At 40.4% G+C, this 19,954-nt stretch overlaps 1 protein-coding gene across 1 annotated transcript in view; it reads left to right on the forward strand.

The window, feature by feature from the left end:
• Positions 1 to 300: 300 nt before the first annotated feature.
• tacr3a (tachykinin receptor 3a) overlaps positions 301 to 19,954 on the forward strand; it is a 31,953-nt gene continuing 12,299 nt past the window's right edge. The window contains exons 1-3 of the mRNA XM_061059375.1: positions 301 to 1,222; positions 5,169 to 5,357; positions 8,276 to 8,426. Coding sequence (XP_060915358.1) covers positions 855 to 1,222; positions 5,169 to 5,357; positions 8,276 to 8,426 — 708 coding nt within the window. The 5' untranslated portion in view covers positions 301 to 854. The remainder of the gene's footprint in view (positions 1,223 to 5,168; positions 5,358 to 8,275; positions 8,427 to 19,954) is intronic.

Here is a 19,954-nt window from a genome sequence, read left to right on the forward strand (position 1 = left end):
CAGGCAGATGAAGGAGGTTTATCCAATGTGAACAGCTGGATGTCTGCAGGGGACTTCAGCCTGATAGTTGTGAATGCTGATGTGACAGGAAAGGGGAGAGTCACAGCACACAGCATTGTACATTTCTATTCTCTCCACTGCAGAGTGAGGGTAATTTAGAACCTTAAAAATAGAAGCATTAAGGCAGAGAGACCTTAAAAAAAAAAGCAAAAAAAAAGCAGTGGGTAACAAGACATTTGAGTGGCGGAAAACTGAACAAAAGTAGAGGGCAGTGAACTGTGTCAACTGTTGACTGCACATCTAAGGGCTGAAAAGAAGTGCGCCATTGTAACATTTCAATATCCTGTTTACTACTCCATCTCCTGCTGTACAGGAGATCATTTGAAGATAACGACACGCAATGCTGACTAATTACATACCGAGGGGAGACACAGCCTGCCCCGTCCTGTTGTCTATGCAGTGTAAAACAGCAGCCACAACTATCCATCAATCTTTTTTTTTTCCACCATGTGGGCCACTTGCGCGTCACTGAGTGCGCACGGAGACCTGCCTGAGAGGAGAGGCTTGAACGCTCACACCCACATTCAACAGGCGCTGAGGATACTTGTTCCATGCACAGATTCAGCTTGTGTTTGACTGTGTTTCTTCTTATTGTGGTGTGATTGTAGGATTAACCTGCAGGAATCTGTAAAGGAAATGCGTCTTTTTGAGGGATGGTGTTGTGTTTAAGTCGCGCGCTATGGTGCACAATACGCACAGCCTCTCCTATAATTACAGCTTTGTTGCTCAGTAGATAGACCCGATTCGTTAAAACTGCCAAATCTTTTCACGTTTTGGGAGATAAGGAGAAGAGGATGGCAGCTCCACAAAACGGATCCAACATACCGGGAAACTACACCAACCAGTTTGTGCAGCCGCCGTGGCGCGTGGCTCTCTGGTCCGTCGCCTACAGCGTGGTGCTGGCCGTGGCGGTGTTTGGAAACCTCATCGTGATATGGATCATCCTCGCTCATAAGCGCATGAGGACTGTGACGAACTTCTTTCTCCTGAACCTGGCGTTTTCGGACGCGTCCATGGCGGCGTTTAATACTTTGATAAACTTTATCTACGCCGCACATGGGGAGTGGTACTTCGGGGAGGCGTACTGCAAATTCCACAACTTCTTCCCCGTGACATCGGTGTTTGCGAGCATCTACTCCATGACTGCGATAGCTGTGGACAGGTGGGCTTATGAAATGTTGCCAGAACAATGCTAGTAAATCCTCCCCACTCACCCCCCAGTCCCCTTTCTGTGCAGGTTATCAGTTAGCCTATATAGTAGATATATGTGGGTAAAGAACATTTTCCTTTATTAAAAGTGCAATGACTATATGAGGGAATCTTGCTTGTATTTGTATGAATGTGAAACAACCTTATTTGAGTACTGAAGAAAATGGAGACATTGTGTTAGGGCCCCTGATTTATAAATGTAATTATGGCAGGAACTGTCAAGGCAGCTATACAATCAAAGCAGTAATTAAGTATCCGATGTTAACATTGATATTTCAATCTTTACTGGTAAAAATCCTGTCTTCCAAACACTAGTATATCAAGTGGTTCCAGTTGTTTTGTCTGTGGGTGGAAATCATTTTTTGTCTTCAAACCAAAACGAAACACAGCCTCAATACAATAACTCAAATCAGTGTGTTGTACTGCTTAAAGTTCCTGTAAGGAATTTAAACTTGCTATGAAACAGACTGAAATTAAGAGTTATTCTTCTTTTAGATCTACATAAGCAAACAAGATATAGATATTATGATATCTATATACTGTAGCAATTTTTTTTTTCATCAGCAGGGTAGGTGTCAGACAATGTGATTAAAAGGACACAAACCAGATAATAAAGATTTACAGCGAGTGACACATTGGAACTGTTAAAACACAGCAGGATCTTCAGTTAGGGATTTCTACTTTTAAAATGTAAAGGAAAAGATGAGCTTTGTCCTCTGAGGGCAGCAATATCGACAGCACATGAAATTGGAAGTTCCTCGCGGGTGCTTTGAAGAAGAACTACTCGCCATTTGGAGTGGATTGGCAATAAAACCTCACGATGGAGCAGCTCTGAAAATGACTTGTACGCAGTCCACATCAGTTTGATGTAGATGGAAGTGATCATGTGGGCTTTGTTCTTACATTATCTCATTAGGCTTTAGTTGCCCCCTGCTGAGATACATTTATTTTTGCACTCAGAGGAGGAGAGGCTAATCACTTGTTAGTGACGTGCATTATTATACAGGAAAGTCCCACAGTTTCCCGGCAGGGTGACTGCCGTCTCACACACACAACACGTCTATTTTTAATTTTCACTGTCATTAAAATCAAAATAGAAGGGGCTGTTTTTTTTAACAGTCTTCTCTGCAGCGACTGATTATTTGTGTGACAACACCCCAGAGACACACACACACACACACACACACACACACCACTCCTCCTTTCTCATTGCCTTAACGCACTCTTGACTCTTCATTTTGCCACATGTGATCACATAATTTCTTTCTTCTGCTGCTTAACACCTGCTTCTTTCTTTTCTCTTCTGTCTTTCTCCTCACGCTCGCTTCTGTGCTTTTCCAGTAATGTGATGATGCAGTCATCACTATCAGCCGGGCTTTGATACCGATCAGTGGACCGTCCAACGTCCTAATGTTGGAATAAAGGGATTAGACTGATGAGGGGGCCAGTCACAGACTGAACATAATGAAAACAGAGAGCCTGCAGACTCAGCATGCACACACATCCATCATATATGTGATGTGATACTGTGCAAGGTGTTTTCCTCCTCCAGTTATCCTCTTTCCTGAGTCCCTGCTCTTTTTTACTCTTTAAATCTCCTCCACAGCTTTTTCCATGCATGTGTACACTTGGTTTTGCAGCATCCATTTGACTCTGTGTCATCTGTGTTCTGAGAAAGAGAACATTGGCTCGACCTACTTGATGCAGATGTAACCTCGGGTCACGCTTTTCCTAACCCTAATATGCCTCCGTTCTGATGTCTTGAAATGGCACAAGGCCACAGTTCGTGATCCTCTGTGAGTTTGTCCTTCCTGCTCGCTCTTTGTGCTGCCAGGCGTGTTTCCTCAGGCACTGCAGCTAAATAAACGCAGGTTGCTGTGTGAAAGGTAACTGGCAAAGCTTTAAAAGCCCCTTTATGATAATCAGGCTGGTGACTTTTCCTTCCCATTCCTCACAGCCTTTATTTTCTAGTGTTGAAAGCTCGTACCGTGAAGAATGCTGCCACATTATTAGTTCCTCACCTGAAGTGATGTGCACATATATACATTTTAATGTTCTGTGAAGGGAGAACCGGAGCGGTAGAAGCACCTCCAGCAGAGTTACAAGTGCTGTTTTCCAATTCAATCTATTCTCAGTTTTGTTTCAGAAGTCCATTTCTGAGATTTGTGCCTCTATCTGTATACTTATAGGTTAATGGAATTGTCCCTTTGTGCCAATAGCGTTGAAAGATTACTTCTTTAAAATCTGGCATAATAACAGACCGTCTTCCCAGAGAAAATGCTCTTGTTTCTCTGGATAATTCATATTTGATGTCTATTGGAACCTCTCTCAGGAGGCAAAATTGTCTCTAGAAATGCTGACAGAGACTTGTGCAGTGTGCTGCAGTTTGTTTCTTTAAAAAGAGTAATGTTAGAATGGTGAATCAGACATTTCAGAGGTGTATTCTTGAAAACCTGGACTTTGTAGTAGCAGACCTTTCTGCATGGCTGGGTACCATTGCAGCTTCTGTTGTAGGTGTAACGTTAAGGGAACCTGTCCTTTAAGTATTTTCGACTTTCTGAAGACAGGGTGGACTTAAGCTGAAACATTCAGCGTACTCCTCTCCTCTTAAGAAATTAAGTCAACACTTCACATTCATCTGTTTGCATAATGTTTGACTTCTGCAGCAGGGAGTCTCATCTCATGTCATCTCTTACTTGTTAAACACCAGACAGGCCGTGATAAAGACATGGCTTCAAAAAGATATGCTGTCCAAAAACAAAAAAAGTTTGTGCAGCTTAAGGCACAACAGGCTCCAAGGTTGAATTACAAAACATGTAATGATTTATTCATGTTGTGCTGTGATCTTGTCCAGGCGATGTCGACGCCTCTGTGGATGTTCTTTGATGTGTAATCCTATTAACATTAGTCAAGTGTTCCTGCCGTTTCATCATGCTTATTGTTCAGTCTGTTAGATCCGCCACCCTTGCACGAGGTCATGAGATCCCAAATATCTCCAGACTGCTGTGGCACAAACCTGATTGAACGTCTAACCCGCTGTTCACTTAAAAAACCGCAGGACACACTCACAATAAATGCCAAGTAATTTACGGGTGAATAGACCGGGGCATCTTTGTTCCTCAAGAGAGTTTCAGTCCCTGAATTGGACGGACAGGGGCCCCCGTTCTTTACTATCTCATGAAGATAGAATTAGCGACTCGAAGCCTTCTGTTACAAGCAATTGAAAATCATGTGGCATCCTGTGCTGAGTTCATGTTCAGCAGGTTAATGTCCTGCCACTTCTGAGTGGTTCTCTGTTCGGTTCAAACAAGATCTCATCACAGCGAGCGTTTTAAAGTGAGTCATCCATCATGTCCCTTGAAAATCAAACACTGCAGTATAATTGGACTCTTACAGACTGACTTGCAGAAGAAATGAAGTTTAATATCACTTAAGGAAAATAAAAAAAGTTTGATGAGAAAGTTTGATGAGAAAGTTAGAAATCACTCGTGCTTTTAAAGGTAAGGTCTCTCTCTAAATCATACGGGTTCCTCTGCTTTCCATACCCTTCTTCAATTATTCCCTTCCTTCACTATTTAATAACACCTCTTCCAACGCTTTTTATTCATCCGCTCAAGAAGGCTAAATTACTCTCAGCATTGTTGAACAACTCTCAAGACATATTCACTCTAATGCCTTATCCTGTGGGAGTAAAAGTTCAGGGGAAAACTTCATTAAAGTGAAAAACTCAAACTAAAAACACATCAAGTTCAATTTCTCTTTTGGAAAACCTTCATGCATTGCAAGAGAGTTCCTGGTTGAGTAAGTTCAGAATCAACACATCACTCAGTAATGAAATATGCTGTCAAGGTTTTAAAACACAACTATGTCTTTGTAACCTGCTCACCTCTGACCTGCAGGTACATGGCCATCATCCATCCCCTGAAGCCTCGTCTGTCGGCGAAGGCCACCACGGGAGTCATCGTGTGTATCTGGAGTCTGGCCGTGGTTCTGGCCTTCCCTCTCTGCTACTTCTCCACCATCCGAACGCTGCCCCGCAGGACCCTCTGCTACGTCGCCTGGCCCCGCATGGCAGACGATTCCTTCATGTGAGAAGAAACATTTTGTAACTTATTTGAGAAAAAGAGTTTGATGTCGTTTGAAACCAGACGGGGTAGCTGAGTCAAATCTTATCGGATCAGCGGGACCATGTTGTTCAATTTGAAAGAGTAGAAAGGGTGCTATGGGATCCAGTGTGTCGTGAAAATAAACTCAAGAGTGATAACTCAAGAGCGAGTGAATTGCTCTTAAATTGTACTTTCTCCTCGGATGCCTAACACTACTGCAGTGTGCCAGCCACCAGCTCAGAACAGGCTGTTTCTGTGTCTATACCTTTAAATGCAAATGAGCTGTGCCTGGCCATGCCCCTCTAGAAGGGCTTGGGAGGCTCAGGCTTTCTTGCACCATGCCCTATTGTTTTCAGTTCAGTTCAGTTATGGGTGAGAAATCAGACTCAGAGGGCGAATAACACCTAGCTGTTGGAGTGTCACCCCCCTGGGGGAGGGGTTACTGCCCTTTGTGATGTCATGATACGTTAAACGGCCTGTTTGAGCACACATTTTCTGAAAAGTGGAGCAGGCAATGGATGAAGAGGATGGAATTATTAAGTTTATTTTGCATAATAAGTGACCTTTAATATTTGTACCTATAGTGCAAAGTTAACCGGAGTCATATTCCTTGTGCGCACAAACACAACTGGCCAGTAAAGCCAATCCTGACTCTGACTGAACATACCTGAGGAACTGTAGTCGTTCAGTCAGTGAGACATATATTTTAAAAAGCCATTCAGACTAAATGTGGCCAGAAGTGGACTCTCCAGGGCAGATTTAAGGAATACAATGAGGGAATAGGATAGTGCTCTAGAGGCAGACATTCAATCCACGTTAAGTTCTGATTAGCTAAAGACTGTGATGTAAAAAAACGACATCACTCCAGAAATTAGAAGCCAGAGAGTCAAAGTTTGATTAACGGGATAAATGGAGCAAAGGCTAATACTGCAGCAACATGAAAACTATTCTAAAAAATTATTATCCAGGATGTTCCTACTGAGGCTACTTTCTAAAACGATATGTGCTTGTAATGGATGGAGGACTAAAGGGTCCTATTCTTTTCCTGTCTGTAAGGATAACAGTGCCTCATTATTGCTATTTTAAAGGTTTAATATGCGATTTTTCACACTTAAATATAATAGAAATCAAGTATATCCTCTGAAAATAACTTTGTTATTTTAATAACTTTAATATCATTCATCCACCCCGACCTCCCCTCTACTGGGACTTTGCTGCTCTGCTTGAACCTGACACCCGACATCCTCCTCTCAATCCTGTACTGCGTGTTAACTATCCATGCTGGAAGCCTTATCGCTGAATTCTATATTGTTTTGGGGCATTTGTCGGAATAAACTACTATGCCATTCCTCGGAAAGACAGTCTCACTTAGTTGTATGTAAAAATTGGTGTTTACACTCTAAGAGCTTGTAGTAGAATGGCTCGCGGCCGCTAAAAGGCCCAAAAATGGTGCATCATTTTCTCCCGCTGTCTGCTCCATCTCAAGGTCTAATTCAGAAACCATATAGTGCTGATGATATTCAGGCGCAAACGGACCCAAAAAGTTGTCCTGCTCTGTGCAAGTTGCTTCTGTTTATGTGGAGAGAAGCCATCTGCACGTTTACTCTGTGATGGCCTGTGCTGTCATGTTGACGCAGCTCAATTTGGTCCACATGAAGACGGCGAGCTACAAGGGAAGGGACACCTTCTCAAGTTTATTGTGAGGCGAGAATTGAAACAAAGCCTCCTCTCTGAATGGAGCAAGCAAGGAAAACTCAAAGAAAAAACAGCACAGGCAAACAGCACTGATCCACAAGGCAGTTAGGGGTGCATTTAACCCTTTGTGTGTGTTTTGTGAATTAGACTTTTTTGAGAAAGAGAAAAGGAAGCAGGGTCAATATTTTCTGTTTAAGCATGCTTCACAGTTTCCTAAAACGGTATCGCTTCACCTCGCCTTTTTTTTCATTTCAGAGTGTATGAGAGAATTCAGTGTTTATCCAACTGTTCCACTGTTATATTTCTGCTTTTTGTTGTGCCGATGATTTATGTGCTACACAGTGGTATTTCTTGGGGGTGGATTTGATGCAGGTTGAGAGTTTTGTGTTCACAGGCTCTCATTGGAAAAGGTTATAGGAAGTAGGAGTTATAGGAACTGTCAAGAGATCACCAAGGTCTTCAGGGTTTACTCTCTGGGACTGATATATATCTCTACCAAGCGTAATGTTTATGACTTCAGATATATTTCACATGGGTAGTAAATCAAAAAATGTGCCTGCAATGGTCATTCGAGGAAAAGTCAGGGTTTTATCAACAGCAATTTGTCTGGTCCTCTGAGGACCAGGATAGTCTCTACCATTGTTTGGAAATAAATAGTGTTGGAGACGTTTTAGTCAAGACCGGTTTTGGATTGGCTGACCAAAATTGTAATGATTAAAGCCATGATGCTAGCATGGTCAAATAATTTGCATCCACTTTTTTAAATAATGGAATGGAAGGGTTTCTTTATGTGAAATTTCCCTTTCAGGAGATTACGTTTCTTACATGAAAAGGGAGTCTTTGTTTTCTTCTGTCAACCAATTACACTCAGCTGTGAAGCCTCTTTTTTTTCTCACTGTAAAGCTCACATGTTCGACTACACAGCATTCACCCGTAAAATTAGGACCACTGGCAGGTGAAGTGAATAACGTTGATAAACTCAAAGAAAAAACAGCACAGGCAAACAGCACTGATCCACAAGGCAGTTAGGGGTGCATTTAACCCTTTGTGTGTGTTTTGTGAATTAGACTCACTTATACAGGTTTAGTGGGCACAAAAGCTGATGCACAATCTTTTTGTGAATCAGGCCGTAAATATCTTAAGCAGCCACTTGGTTGGTTGTAGAATAAAACATTAAAATCACACTTTTTTTTTTCTCTTTCTAGGTATCATATCATAGTGACAGTTCTGGTCTACGTGCTGCCCCTAGTGGTGATGGGCATCACTTACACCATCGTGGGGGTGACTCTGTGGGGAGGGGAGATCCCAGGAGACTCATCCGATAACTATCACGGACAGCTCCGGGCTAAACGGAAGGTAAGCATGCTTAAGAGGAGACAGTACAACATTCATTACCAGTATGACCTGGGGCATCACAATTAGTATCTGTGAACACGATGATCTTTGAACTAGAAATCAGAGAACCAGGAATAATCTGTAATTGTCTGCCACTGAGAGGCTGGTGGCTCTAAGCTTGTTTTAAGCTTCTGTCTCTATTGATTTTGCTCCTGTGGTAAAAACATTTCTTGTCTGATGTGTGATCCCAGACCACCACCACACTGAATTAATTGCATCCCGCTGATACAAAATGCTGTGAAAACAAAATATTTTTGGAGCAGATAAAACATAAAGAGGTAATTACTCAGAGCATCTCTGGGACTTATATTTCATTTTTATTAAATCTACCTTTTCAAGTCGTGAACTCGCAGCTGTAAATCTACAACAAAGATAGTCATTCTTCTCACTACAACAGGATTACTCTGCTACTTACAGAGATAAAAGGAAAAGGAATATTAAGGTCATTAGCACAATTTCAAGCTTCACAATAAGAGTCGTTGGTTGCTTTCAGTGGATAAAGATTTAGAGGCATATTGCAGTGAACGTGATAAACACTCCTTTTATCTGTTTGTGTGTGTGAAGCTGGTGGACACACAGCACATTGAACATTTCGAAGAACACAACCTTTGTGGCTGTCACTTTGCCTACATCAACAGTTTGTTCATTCATCCAGGCAGGCATACTCTTCGGAAACAGCGGTGTCTCTTAGTATTAGGTGTTGTCCGTGCTTTGTATCTGACGCCAAGGCCTTTTGTGTCTCAGGAGTCAGGACGCAGTCATGATACGACTATGCAGTGCGACTGTTTACTGCTAAATCCAGGAATAAATCAAAATGAGAAAACACATCTCGTGCGGTTAGCAAGCAGGGGAGGGAGCAGACGGGAAGAAGGACACGATGGGGAGTTAATAATACTGAAGCACAAGGGAGATGGGAATAAAAAACAAGTTTCATGAAGAACTTGAAGGACTCCAAATTGCAAAAACATGTATACGGTTTTCTAAGTGGATATGGATGGCCCTGGAGCGGGAGTGTACACGAATGCAGATGCAACGGCAATCTGGAGATGAGCTATTGGAAATTGCTGCAGAGTGATGAGCTTGAGAAACGGCAGGTGTAACTGAACAGGAGTTATTGAGTGAGCCGGTAACCAGAACACACACTGCCAGTGACAAAAAACACAGATACACAGGTCTGACACAGCGGGAAACAGGGGAGAACAAGAGACACTGGGAAGCTCGAGGGAAAACTAGAGGCAGAGCAGATGCTGTGATTTAAGTACAATCAATACGAAATAAAATATCACATGAAATAAATGTAGAATTAAGTGTTTTTAATCATATTCTGGTCTATACATGCCAATATGGACAGAATATTTGTTTTTACTTATTTGACCGTGAGACAAATATTGCAGTCAAACATAAACCAGCTTTAATCCAAAGTCTATATCACAACCTCCAATATAAAATCAATCTGCATGTGTGTGAACTGACAGGTGGAGACTGCTCACAGCAAGCTGCAAAAACGTAGCTATTCCTCTTTAGTGATTAAAAATAAATACATAAATTGATCCCAAGGTCTGGTTGTGGATGGAAAGGATTTGTATTACTGGCTGATACACTTTATGTTGAAAGTTGTTGTGTGAAGATATGTATTCCTGGCCACAGTTCACAAGTTGCTACAGAATAACAAGATTGATAGCACTGTATGAAACTGCTGAGATTTCTAAACCCGCACAAGAAGCAAGTTAGATGATGCAAGATCACAGCCTATAAAAACAGGGTCAACATTTTCTGTTTAAGCATGCTTCACAGTTTCCTAAAACGGTATCGCTTCACCTCGCCTTTTTTTCATTTCAGAGTGTATGAGAGAATTCAGTGTTTATCCAACTGTTTCACTGTTATAGTTCTGCTTTTTGTTGTGCCGATGATTTATGTGCTACACAGTGGTATTTCTTGGTGGTGGATTTGATGCGGGTTGAGAGTTTTGTGTTGGGACTCTGGGACTGATATCTCTACCAAGTGTAATGTTTACGACTTCAGATATATTTCACATGGGAAGTAAATCAAAAAATGTGCCTTGCAATAGTCATTCGAGGAAAAGACAGGAAATTATCAACAGCAATTTGTCTGGTCCTCTGAGGACCAGGATAGTCTCTACCATCGTTTGGAAATAAATAGTGTTGGAGACGTTTTAGTCAAGACCGGTTTTGGATTGGCTGACCAAAATTGTAATGATTAAAGCCATGCTAGCATGGTCAAATAATTTGTATCCACTTTTTTAAATAATGGGTTGGAAGAGTTTCTTTATATAAAATTTCCCTTTCAGGAGATTACATTTCTTACATGAAAAGGGAGTCTTTGTTTTCTTCTTTCAACCAATTACACTCGGCTGTGAAGCCTCTTTTTTTTCTCACTGTGTTTGTTTGACTACACAGGATTCACCCATAAAATTAGGACCACTGGCAGGTGAAGTGAATAACGTTGATAATCTCTTTGAAATGGCACCTGTTAGAGGGAGGGATATGTTAAGCAGCAAGTGAACACAAGTGTTGGGCATTATTATTTGTTAGGGACAGTGCATATTAATGAACAGCTGTAACAATTACAGATTATAGCAGAAGTGCTAGTTTCCATCTGTTGTCACATCTGTTGCTAGTTTCACACAAATTGTGATGGATTGAAGACTTGGTCAGAGCATCTCCAAAACTGCAGCTCTTGTGAGCTACTCCTGGTCTGCACTAAGTAGGCCTACTCACCAAAGGCGGTCAAAGGAAGGAAAACTGGAGAACTGGCAACATGGTCTATAGGTGGTAATCACAAATCACAATTTTATCCATCATAATCACGATCACACAATTTCACCAAATCATGTAGCACTAGTCCTGTCATGCCTGTATTCTAGGCAACAGTCTCTCGTCACTTGTCTATTGCAAACTTACTGCAGTATAGGAACAACAAAGAGCTAACGACTATTGAATTTACCAAAGGGTCAAAAATAGCCTTTGATGAGTTTGATCCTTCCTCAAGATCTTTTCAAAGATACATTTAATCGAAGATCTTTGAGACAGTGGTAATCAATAAAAAGTTCCATCTTACTTTGACTTGTTACAACTTCTTACAAGAAATCACCAATTCATTGTTGTGAGTGAATCATGTTGCCACGAGCAGCGAGCCAAAGGTCTTCTATTTTCAGCTCGAGCCTGAGGCAACTGAAGTGCACTAACAATAATGGCCATGTCATAAGTCTGCCATATGACTCTTAAAGACAGTCTGAGTTCGACTTGTGTTGTAATAACCGTCAATTCACCATGGTGCTTTTTACCTGAAGACAAACTACGCTGTGTGTGGATGTCCCTTTAGGTGTGCAGGTGTAAGGATTGAAATTGATTACTTCTACAAAATGTGATTTGTCAGTTTTTTTTTCTGCAAATGAAGTGAGTGTCATGCTAACCTCCAGAAAATAAGTCACTTTTGTAAACTAGACTGGGCAAAAAGTGGGATGAGAATTGGTACAGCTTTATTTTTCAAGGGTTGTCCACAAAGCCACACTTGAAAACAACAGACAGACAGACAGCTGCCTTCTTTAGGGAGTGAGTTCTAAACCCAAGTATTGGGGCTTTAGTCGTCCCATAACCTCCTGTGAGTGTGGAAAGGGCTCCTGCTGAAACACTTAGTATGTATGCCATGCTCTTATACAGGTTTCTGCCCCCCCCCCCCCCAGTTGTTGGTTCACCAATTTGCGCTTGTAATTGATTCTTACTACTGGTTGCAAAGAGCACTTTCGATCACTAAGCAATCCTGTCACCTAAAAGCAGTGTGACTGAACGCATCAAAAAGGCTTTAAAAGCAGTGGTTTCAGTTTGCTAATGACAGAAAGCCTCAGAGCGTATCTAAAGTTTGGTCGAGTCAACTGAATTAAACTCACACAATAGTGCCAAAGATACAATATTATAAGTGGCTGTGGAGAGACACACCAGTGAATTAAAGTGGGATGGTGCGATGTGTGTGCAGGTTATAATCGTTATATATTTTTATTATTTAAATCTGCACAATCAGAGCTTTAGACAAAAAGTCACATCTGTTCTCTATGGATTGTATTCATAATTGGTCTATAAGGGCGATGAAGACATTTACATAAACTCCATCTTGGATTCATTATTCTCAGTGGGTTCGTCCATCTCTTCGCTTATATCTCTTCACCAAGTCCACCACGCTGATTGAGTAAATGATATAATTCGAAACTATTGTATGCAGCAGGGAAGCATTGAGAAAAAATATGAGGCCTGTATGGGATAAAATTGAATTTTGAGCTGTACATGAATAAGGCCTTACATTTAAAATTCAATGAGGCGGGCCTACAGTATATATATTACATATTTCAGTATTCAGTTATTTAAAGAAAAGAAGAAAGAAAGTTAAATCTTTACAATCAGAGCTTTATATAAACAGTCACACCTATTAGCTATAGAAGATGTGTATTTATAATGGGCCTATGAGGGCGATGAAGACACTTACATAAAACTCCATCTTGGATTTATTATTCTCAGTGGGTTCATCCATCTATACGCTATTATCCCTCATCCTGTCTTTCAACATCAAGACTTGTGTTGAACCTTTTTGCATGTTGACTTTTGAAAAAGATGAGCAGCTTTACAGCGTTGAAGAAGATATGCCCACACACTTGCTCAAATGCCACCAAAAGTTTTTATTCCATCACAATCACAACAACTTTCGACCAAGCGGCAACCTCCAGTCTTGAAAAATGAAGCCTACGCGGGAGTGCAAAATGCTGCAGTTCGTCGAGTGTCCACTTGAGGCTGGCTGCAGGAGCCCGTGAAGTCACATACACACCACAGTTGAAAAAGCCATTTTTTACAGCATAAATTAACATGTTTACAGTCTGGTATAAAGAACTAAATGGGTCTAAATGGCACTCTACAGTACTTAAACAAGTTCTGAAATATTTTTGTGTCATAATATATGAGTCGCTGTGTTTGTTTACATCTTAATCAGATGTTTGAAATGTATCATGTGACCATGACACCCTATTTAAGCACCTGTCTCACCTTTATCAATTATGTCCTGACGAAGACTCAGTAGAGTCGAAACGCGTTGACGATCCCTGTTAAATAAAGGATGTTATCAGAGTGCCTCGGACTTTCAGCTTTAGACTGCCTCTCCACACTTCATTTTTTATTTTCCAATCAGGACAGTCAAACTTTCTTATTTGCTATTCGACTATTGTCCCCTGTTCCTGAAGAGCACCTGATTTTTATTTTGTTTTTTGACCCAGTGCAGCACTCACTTCTAATTTTTTTCCTGGATCTGATTAGTTGTTGTCCTCTGTATGTGGGGTTAATTTTTTTAAAACGGCTCCGTTTTGATTTTGTTAACGACACGTGTTATCCATAGTTAGACGCGTAGCTGACATGATTGACAGTGTGGGTGTGATGTAACGGTTCGTCAAGAGGCTTAAAACCCTGCCTCAGCTCCAGCTCTCAGCCTGTCGTTAGGTTGACTGAAAGTTAGGTTGAGACATCATTTCCAGCATGGCAGCTTCTGCCGATAAGCCTCCAGAGTCCCCTGTCATAACATATGGGTGACGTCACATAAGCTTTGTCCATTCATATCTATTCTTCAAGTGAAGAAGACATTTTGAATGTTGAGTGCTGTTTTTACACTTCCCTGCACCTACATGATGTGTGTATAACTACCCCCTTCTTCTCAGCTATACAGTGTTCACAGAACTTATTGACTTTAGATGTATTTATATTATTTCTGTGAGACAGGGTAGGTTCAAATTCAACTAAATTCCCAGGCTTTGCAGTCATTAAAGTGTGAGGAACACTTTTGCAGAAGCATTAAGTGCAAAATGATCAACTCCGTTTCTCTCTTTTTAATCACTCAGTGGTGTTCAGGCATGCAGCCTGCTGAGGGATGTTCGCTTTGTCGCACATTAAAATATGGTTTGAGGGACTCATTCTTGCTTCAAGCTAACTAATGGGGAGTCATTTACTGGATTATAATGAAGAGACATAAATCTGGTACTCTAGCCCCAAGACTGTTTTGGTTGGTTAGAATTTAACTCAATATCCATTTTGTCTATTAAAAAGCTCATTAGCATGTGAGTTCCATTACGTTTTTTTTTTCTTCCAAAAGCAAATCAGCATCAAACTAATATGTTTCCCTCGTCTCCTCCCATTCATTTCCCACAGCTCATTTACATTTATAAGTAATATACTGTGCTGAAGGAGATTCTTATAGCAAAGTATATGAACTTCAGCTTCTTCTTTTTTTTTTTTTCCTTTCACCAAACATTCAGCCCTTTAAATAGTGTTTCTTTGTACAACATCAGTAGTACTTAGTATAATACTTTGAGCTGTCTTTGAAGGCTTTCCATTAATACTACTTCTAGTATTAAGTACACAGCTGTAGCTCAGTTGGTAGAGTGTCAAGGGTTCAATCCCCAGCTGGGCAACATGTCCGATGTGTCCTTGGGCAAGACACTTAACCCCGAATTGCTCCCGCTGCTTCGGTCGCGGTGTATGAATGGGATTAGTTACTTCTGAAGGATGATACTACATAGCAACTACTACCATCAGTGTGTGAATGGGTGTGACATGCAGTGTAAAAAGCACTTTGAGTTGTCCATTTACCATCACTACACTCCTACTACTACTTTGACTTCAGCACAAGTCAATAACACCTTCATAGATTATTGACTTTATGACCCTCCTCAAGGCTCACCTGTTGTGGGATAGGAATGACGAGTGAAACTTTTTTTTCAATGGGAGTTGTTTTGTGTGGGTGACTTTATGAAACATACAGCTGACGACGATTGTCAAAGGAGCAGAAAAATACAGGCAGAGAAAACAGAACGAGGTGACCTTGGTTATACGTTTTTTAAATCAGCTTTATTTAGAAGTATAATCAGGGCGCTGTCGAGTAATTGTGTGCATGGTTTCTGAAGTGATCTCAGTCAACACCTCTCTCTCTCTTTCAGTTCAGGTGGGAGTGAGTTACTAATGTTAGGAGGTCGCTCTGTGTTTGTCGTTAAATCTCTGACAAATCAAAATCACAATTCCAGTTGAATACAAATAACTCCAATTCTTCACTGCATGACAAAGTGTCACAGATTCAATCTTATCCTCGGTTGTGCTTTAATGTGCATATTTCTTTGGACATTCTTTCAGGTGCATAAGCAAAACTCAAGTAAATCTCATATTACTACACATATACAGCGACACAAAGTGTGAAGGGTTAAAATAGTACAGAAACACGAGAACTATTAAAGTCCAAATGTATTCAAAGAGATTTCAAAAGAGGCAAAAGAGGACACAAGACTAGACCGTGATTATATAATGGTACAGTAAAGGAACACATCGGTGCATTGAAAATCATCAGAATGTAAGAAAATACTTAATTGGTGGTTGCATTTGTCTTATCCTATTCAAGTAGTTTATCTGGAAAACTTATTTAACCCACAACAGATAAATAACATAATAACAACATGTTTTTCGATACCGGAGTTATGTGGTTTTTGGAGTCAAGGACATTTGGCCTTTTTTATACATACATGTTGGCTAAGACCTATTTGCACAACATTCACTAAAGACACATGTTCCTCTCTTTATGTATCATTCTAAAGAGTATTAAAGCACAAGAAGGGCCTTGTTTACTTCATTTAAACATGACCAAGTTCTATTCTAGATTTTATAGAGAGCCAGTGCAGAGAAGTTCATACATGAGTAATGTGGTCCCTTTTCCCTGTGCTAGTCACTACACGAGCAGCAGCATTTCGGACCAGTTGAAGAGTCTTTAGAGACTTACTAAAATGTCACCACCTCACACACACACACACACACACACACACACACACACACACACACACACACACACACACACACACACACACACACACACACACACACACACACACACACACACACACTTGCTCAAGGAGAAATAGATCCTGCTGTTTTTTTTTTTGTCACATCAGCTCCCTAATTTAAAAAATAGAAGGGGGCTGCAGGAGAAACTCTGGATAAATTCAGATGAACATTTACACATGCAGCTCGTCCCTAAACTTCAGGATTTCTGCAGGGTTTTGTGCACGTGTGAAAGTGTTTTCACAGTATTGTAGTATGTGCATACTGTATTGTACAGGATTCACAGGGTGTGTTTTTCAGGTGTGACATCCTGCTCACAGGCAGCCCTCCACATGTGCCACTGAGGTATTTTCTGCCTTTCACACATTTCTCCTCCTGTAAGCTTCTTGCCAACGAGGGACCAAGAAAATCCCTTCAATCCAGTTGACATTTTCGTTAGCAATAAAAAAAATAAAAAAAACCTCTCCTTTTCTTCAACCTTCTCCCATGCTGCAAAATTGATATGAAATAGCCTTTAAATTACACAGACATGTTTCCATGGGCCAGTTTGGTGTAGGTTGGCTTTTGTATTGTAGAAATGGGAGTGAATGGAGGCACTTCACATTCTGCTCTTGAACAAAAAAACCTTTGCCACATAGAACACTTATCTCAGCCAATTGCTTGCACTTCTCTGACCTGGTTAATATTGGTATCTTCTAACAAGAAAAAAACACCTGTGGACATTTGCCTCGTCCAATTTGAAGACACAAATGGAATTATGTTACCCTCTTCCAGAGATATTCTACCAGCAGCATCTCACATCTACAGAGATATTCTACCAGCAGCATCTCACATCTACAGAGATATTCTACCAGCAGCATCCCACATCCACACTACGCTCCTGTTATGTTGCAAGAAAATTTACATTGCTTTGAATATGCACAGAAACTTAGTGATTCAAATGTAACAGCAAGGCTGCAGATCAACTGCAATGAACCATTGGCTGTTCTGAAAGGTTCATCATAAGCAAGGTTTTAACTATCAACCGTCGAAATGAATGCAGATGATTGCTTTAAGAAAACATACCAATGCATAAGAATAATGTGCTGCTTAAACTCCAGCAGAAATAAAAATCCACTTTCTCTATGCAGAAACAGACAGCACCATGTCCTTTAGCGTTAGAGCAGCTGGGTAACATTTTGGTTCTCTAGTCGTTACAGATTTATGAGATTTCTTTGGTATTCTGTCTCAAAATAAAGGTTGCAAAATCAAAATGAGCTTTACAGAACCTGTTTCCTTTCTTTACTTTCTTAAACCATTTTACAAGTAAATTGTGTCCCTTTATCAAAATGTGCACATCATAAAACTTCAATTAATAGCCCAGGCTTTTATTAAGTACAATCAATGAACTGCCTTTATTTAGGAAGGTGATAATACGAGATGGGCCATTTACCGTTTTCAAACATTTGTTCACAGCAAAGATTGGACAGATTACAACATTTTAAATGTACACCATAAAAACAAGACAGTTCAACCATTTACAAAATCAATTCAAATTAAAATACGAATCAATAAGTCCACAGTGCAATTATGCCAACCGGCTGCACTTTGGAGGAGAGAGGGAGAGACCTCTGTTAATTTAATCACTGAGTGCTGTGCTGGACAATGGAGTTGTGTAAACATATCAGAATGGATTTAGTTTTTTTTAAAGCACGTTGAAGAGTTACAATTCTGCTAAGCAGCAGTCGTCCCAGTCCCTCGTGAGGTTTAAATGTCTTTAGTCTTATACGGATCATCAGGCAGGAGGCACATATCTCCAGCTGCTCTTTAACTTGCTGTCTCACACTGGCACGCATACCAGCATTATTCTGTCTTTCTTAAACAGATATTGAAATTCATCTTTATTTTTTGTGTCTTGATGCCTTTTTTTTTCTTACATTTGATCAACAAACTATTTGAAGTCTGATTTGAATAGGGCCTCTTACTGAGACTTGCTATTATTTGTCAAGACGAACAACGACGCAAAGTTAGTAAAAAAAAAAAAAAAAAAAGAGGGAGATAATGAGTTGGACTTTTAATTTGAAGTTTTACGGTAAATTAGATTCTCTGTGTTCGATTATCAAAGAAGTCTTTGAATCGCTATCATATGTCTGAGTTGTGTTTTACAACTGGCAATGTGCTCAACTGATTGATCCCTGTCACTTAGGCTGCTGGCCCTGTTTAGAAAAAATGTATCCCTTAACTCCCACTTCTTTTCTTGTTAACATTTTTTGTTAATTTCTATACTTTGGATGTGCCAGTTGAGTGATAGTGTAAGTTAGAGATAAGCTGTCTTTTCGCATCTCCCTGGCTTTGAGCTAAGCCACGCAAACCAGCTGCTAACTGCACGTGCAAATTTAACACACAGATATGAGAGTGGAGTCAGTGTCCTCATCCAACTCTGTGGTTAGCTTGTTGGTTAGTTAGCGGTGATTACTTAGATTTTTTAAATTTCCTTCTCCTTAATGTCCCACGTATCGTTTAGCTGAGTGTGAGCAATAGTGGTCTCGTCCTAACAAGAACTGTGATAAGTTTTCATGGTTTCTTCAAGTTCTTTTACAATCAGAACCTTAGCACAATACCACCAGTAGTTAGAGAACGAGTTAAATGTAATAACTTTTTACAGGGGCGTGTCCTGACTTTAACTGGGGTGGCCCACCTGAGGCACTGACTTATTTTGGGGTGGCATGACGTTTGTGGAAATTAATTTAACTTGCTTTACCCTTTCTATCCCGACTAATGACTTGTAAGTGACACAACTTGGCAACATATAAATCTTATTAGCTTGATTCCTTAAAGACTCAAAAACAAAGAAGGGAAAAGTCAACATTTTATGTACTTAGAAGATTGCATGTAAACTCTTGTAACCAGGCTAACTTACGATTATTGGCCAATCAGATTTGAAGGGGGGCCCATGCCACCCCTCTGTACACACCCCTGACTCTTTTCTTTGTGTGTTATTGGTTTACTGATCTTTGTAGTGCAGCAATTATGAAAGCGGTGAGATAAGGCATCCTCCCTTTGAGGTCTGATCTGCTCTAAGTGAATGGTCCATATTTATTCACTTTCTGAGGCTAATCCAAGTAAGACACATCAAAGGGTCTCTGAAGATGCAGTTACACGAAAATGTAAAACCCCATACGATTTCATAGTATATTGACTGAAAAAACCTGATGAAAATGTACATCTGGTTCTGCACTGAACCCGTTTTTGAGACTGCAGTGTTTGGCTAAAGTATGGTTGATGCAGCAATTATTTATTTTCTGTCCTTTTTTATGTTGAGTCTTTCCCCCCTATGAAATCATCTTTAAAATTATAGGAGAAAGAAACTTTTGGAAATACTGAATATATTAATATAAAAATCTTGTAACTTTCTTTCAATTTATCTCAGTCTATAATCATTCACTGACATTACAGATACTGTCTGATTGTTGTTTGCAATTAATACAACTCTGTCCTCCAGCAGTCTGGAGAGGAACCTCAGCCAAGATAAATGTTTCATAACCTGACCGCACATTTCTCAAAAGCGCTCAGGAAAGAAAGACACAAGAAGAAAGCTCAAAAAGGCTTTTTGTTTTGCTCACAGTTGCTCTATTGTAG

This window comes from Labrus mixtus, chromosome 2 (assembly GCF_963584025.1).
Source record: "Labrus mixtus chromosome 2, fLabMix1.1, whole genome shotgun sequence".
Classification (NCBI taxonomy): Eukaryota; Metazoa; Chordata; class Actinopteri; order Labriformes; family Labridae; genus Labrus; species Labrus mixtus.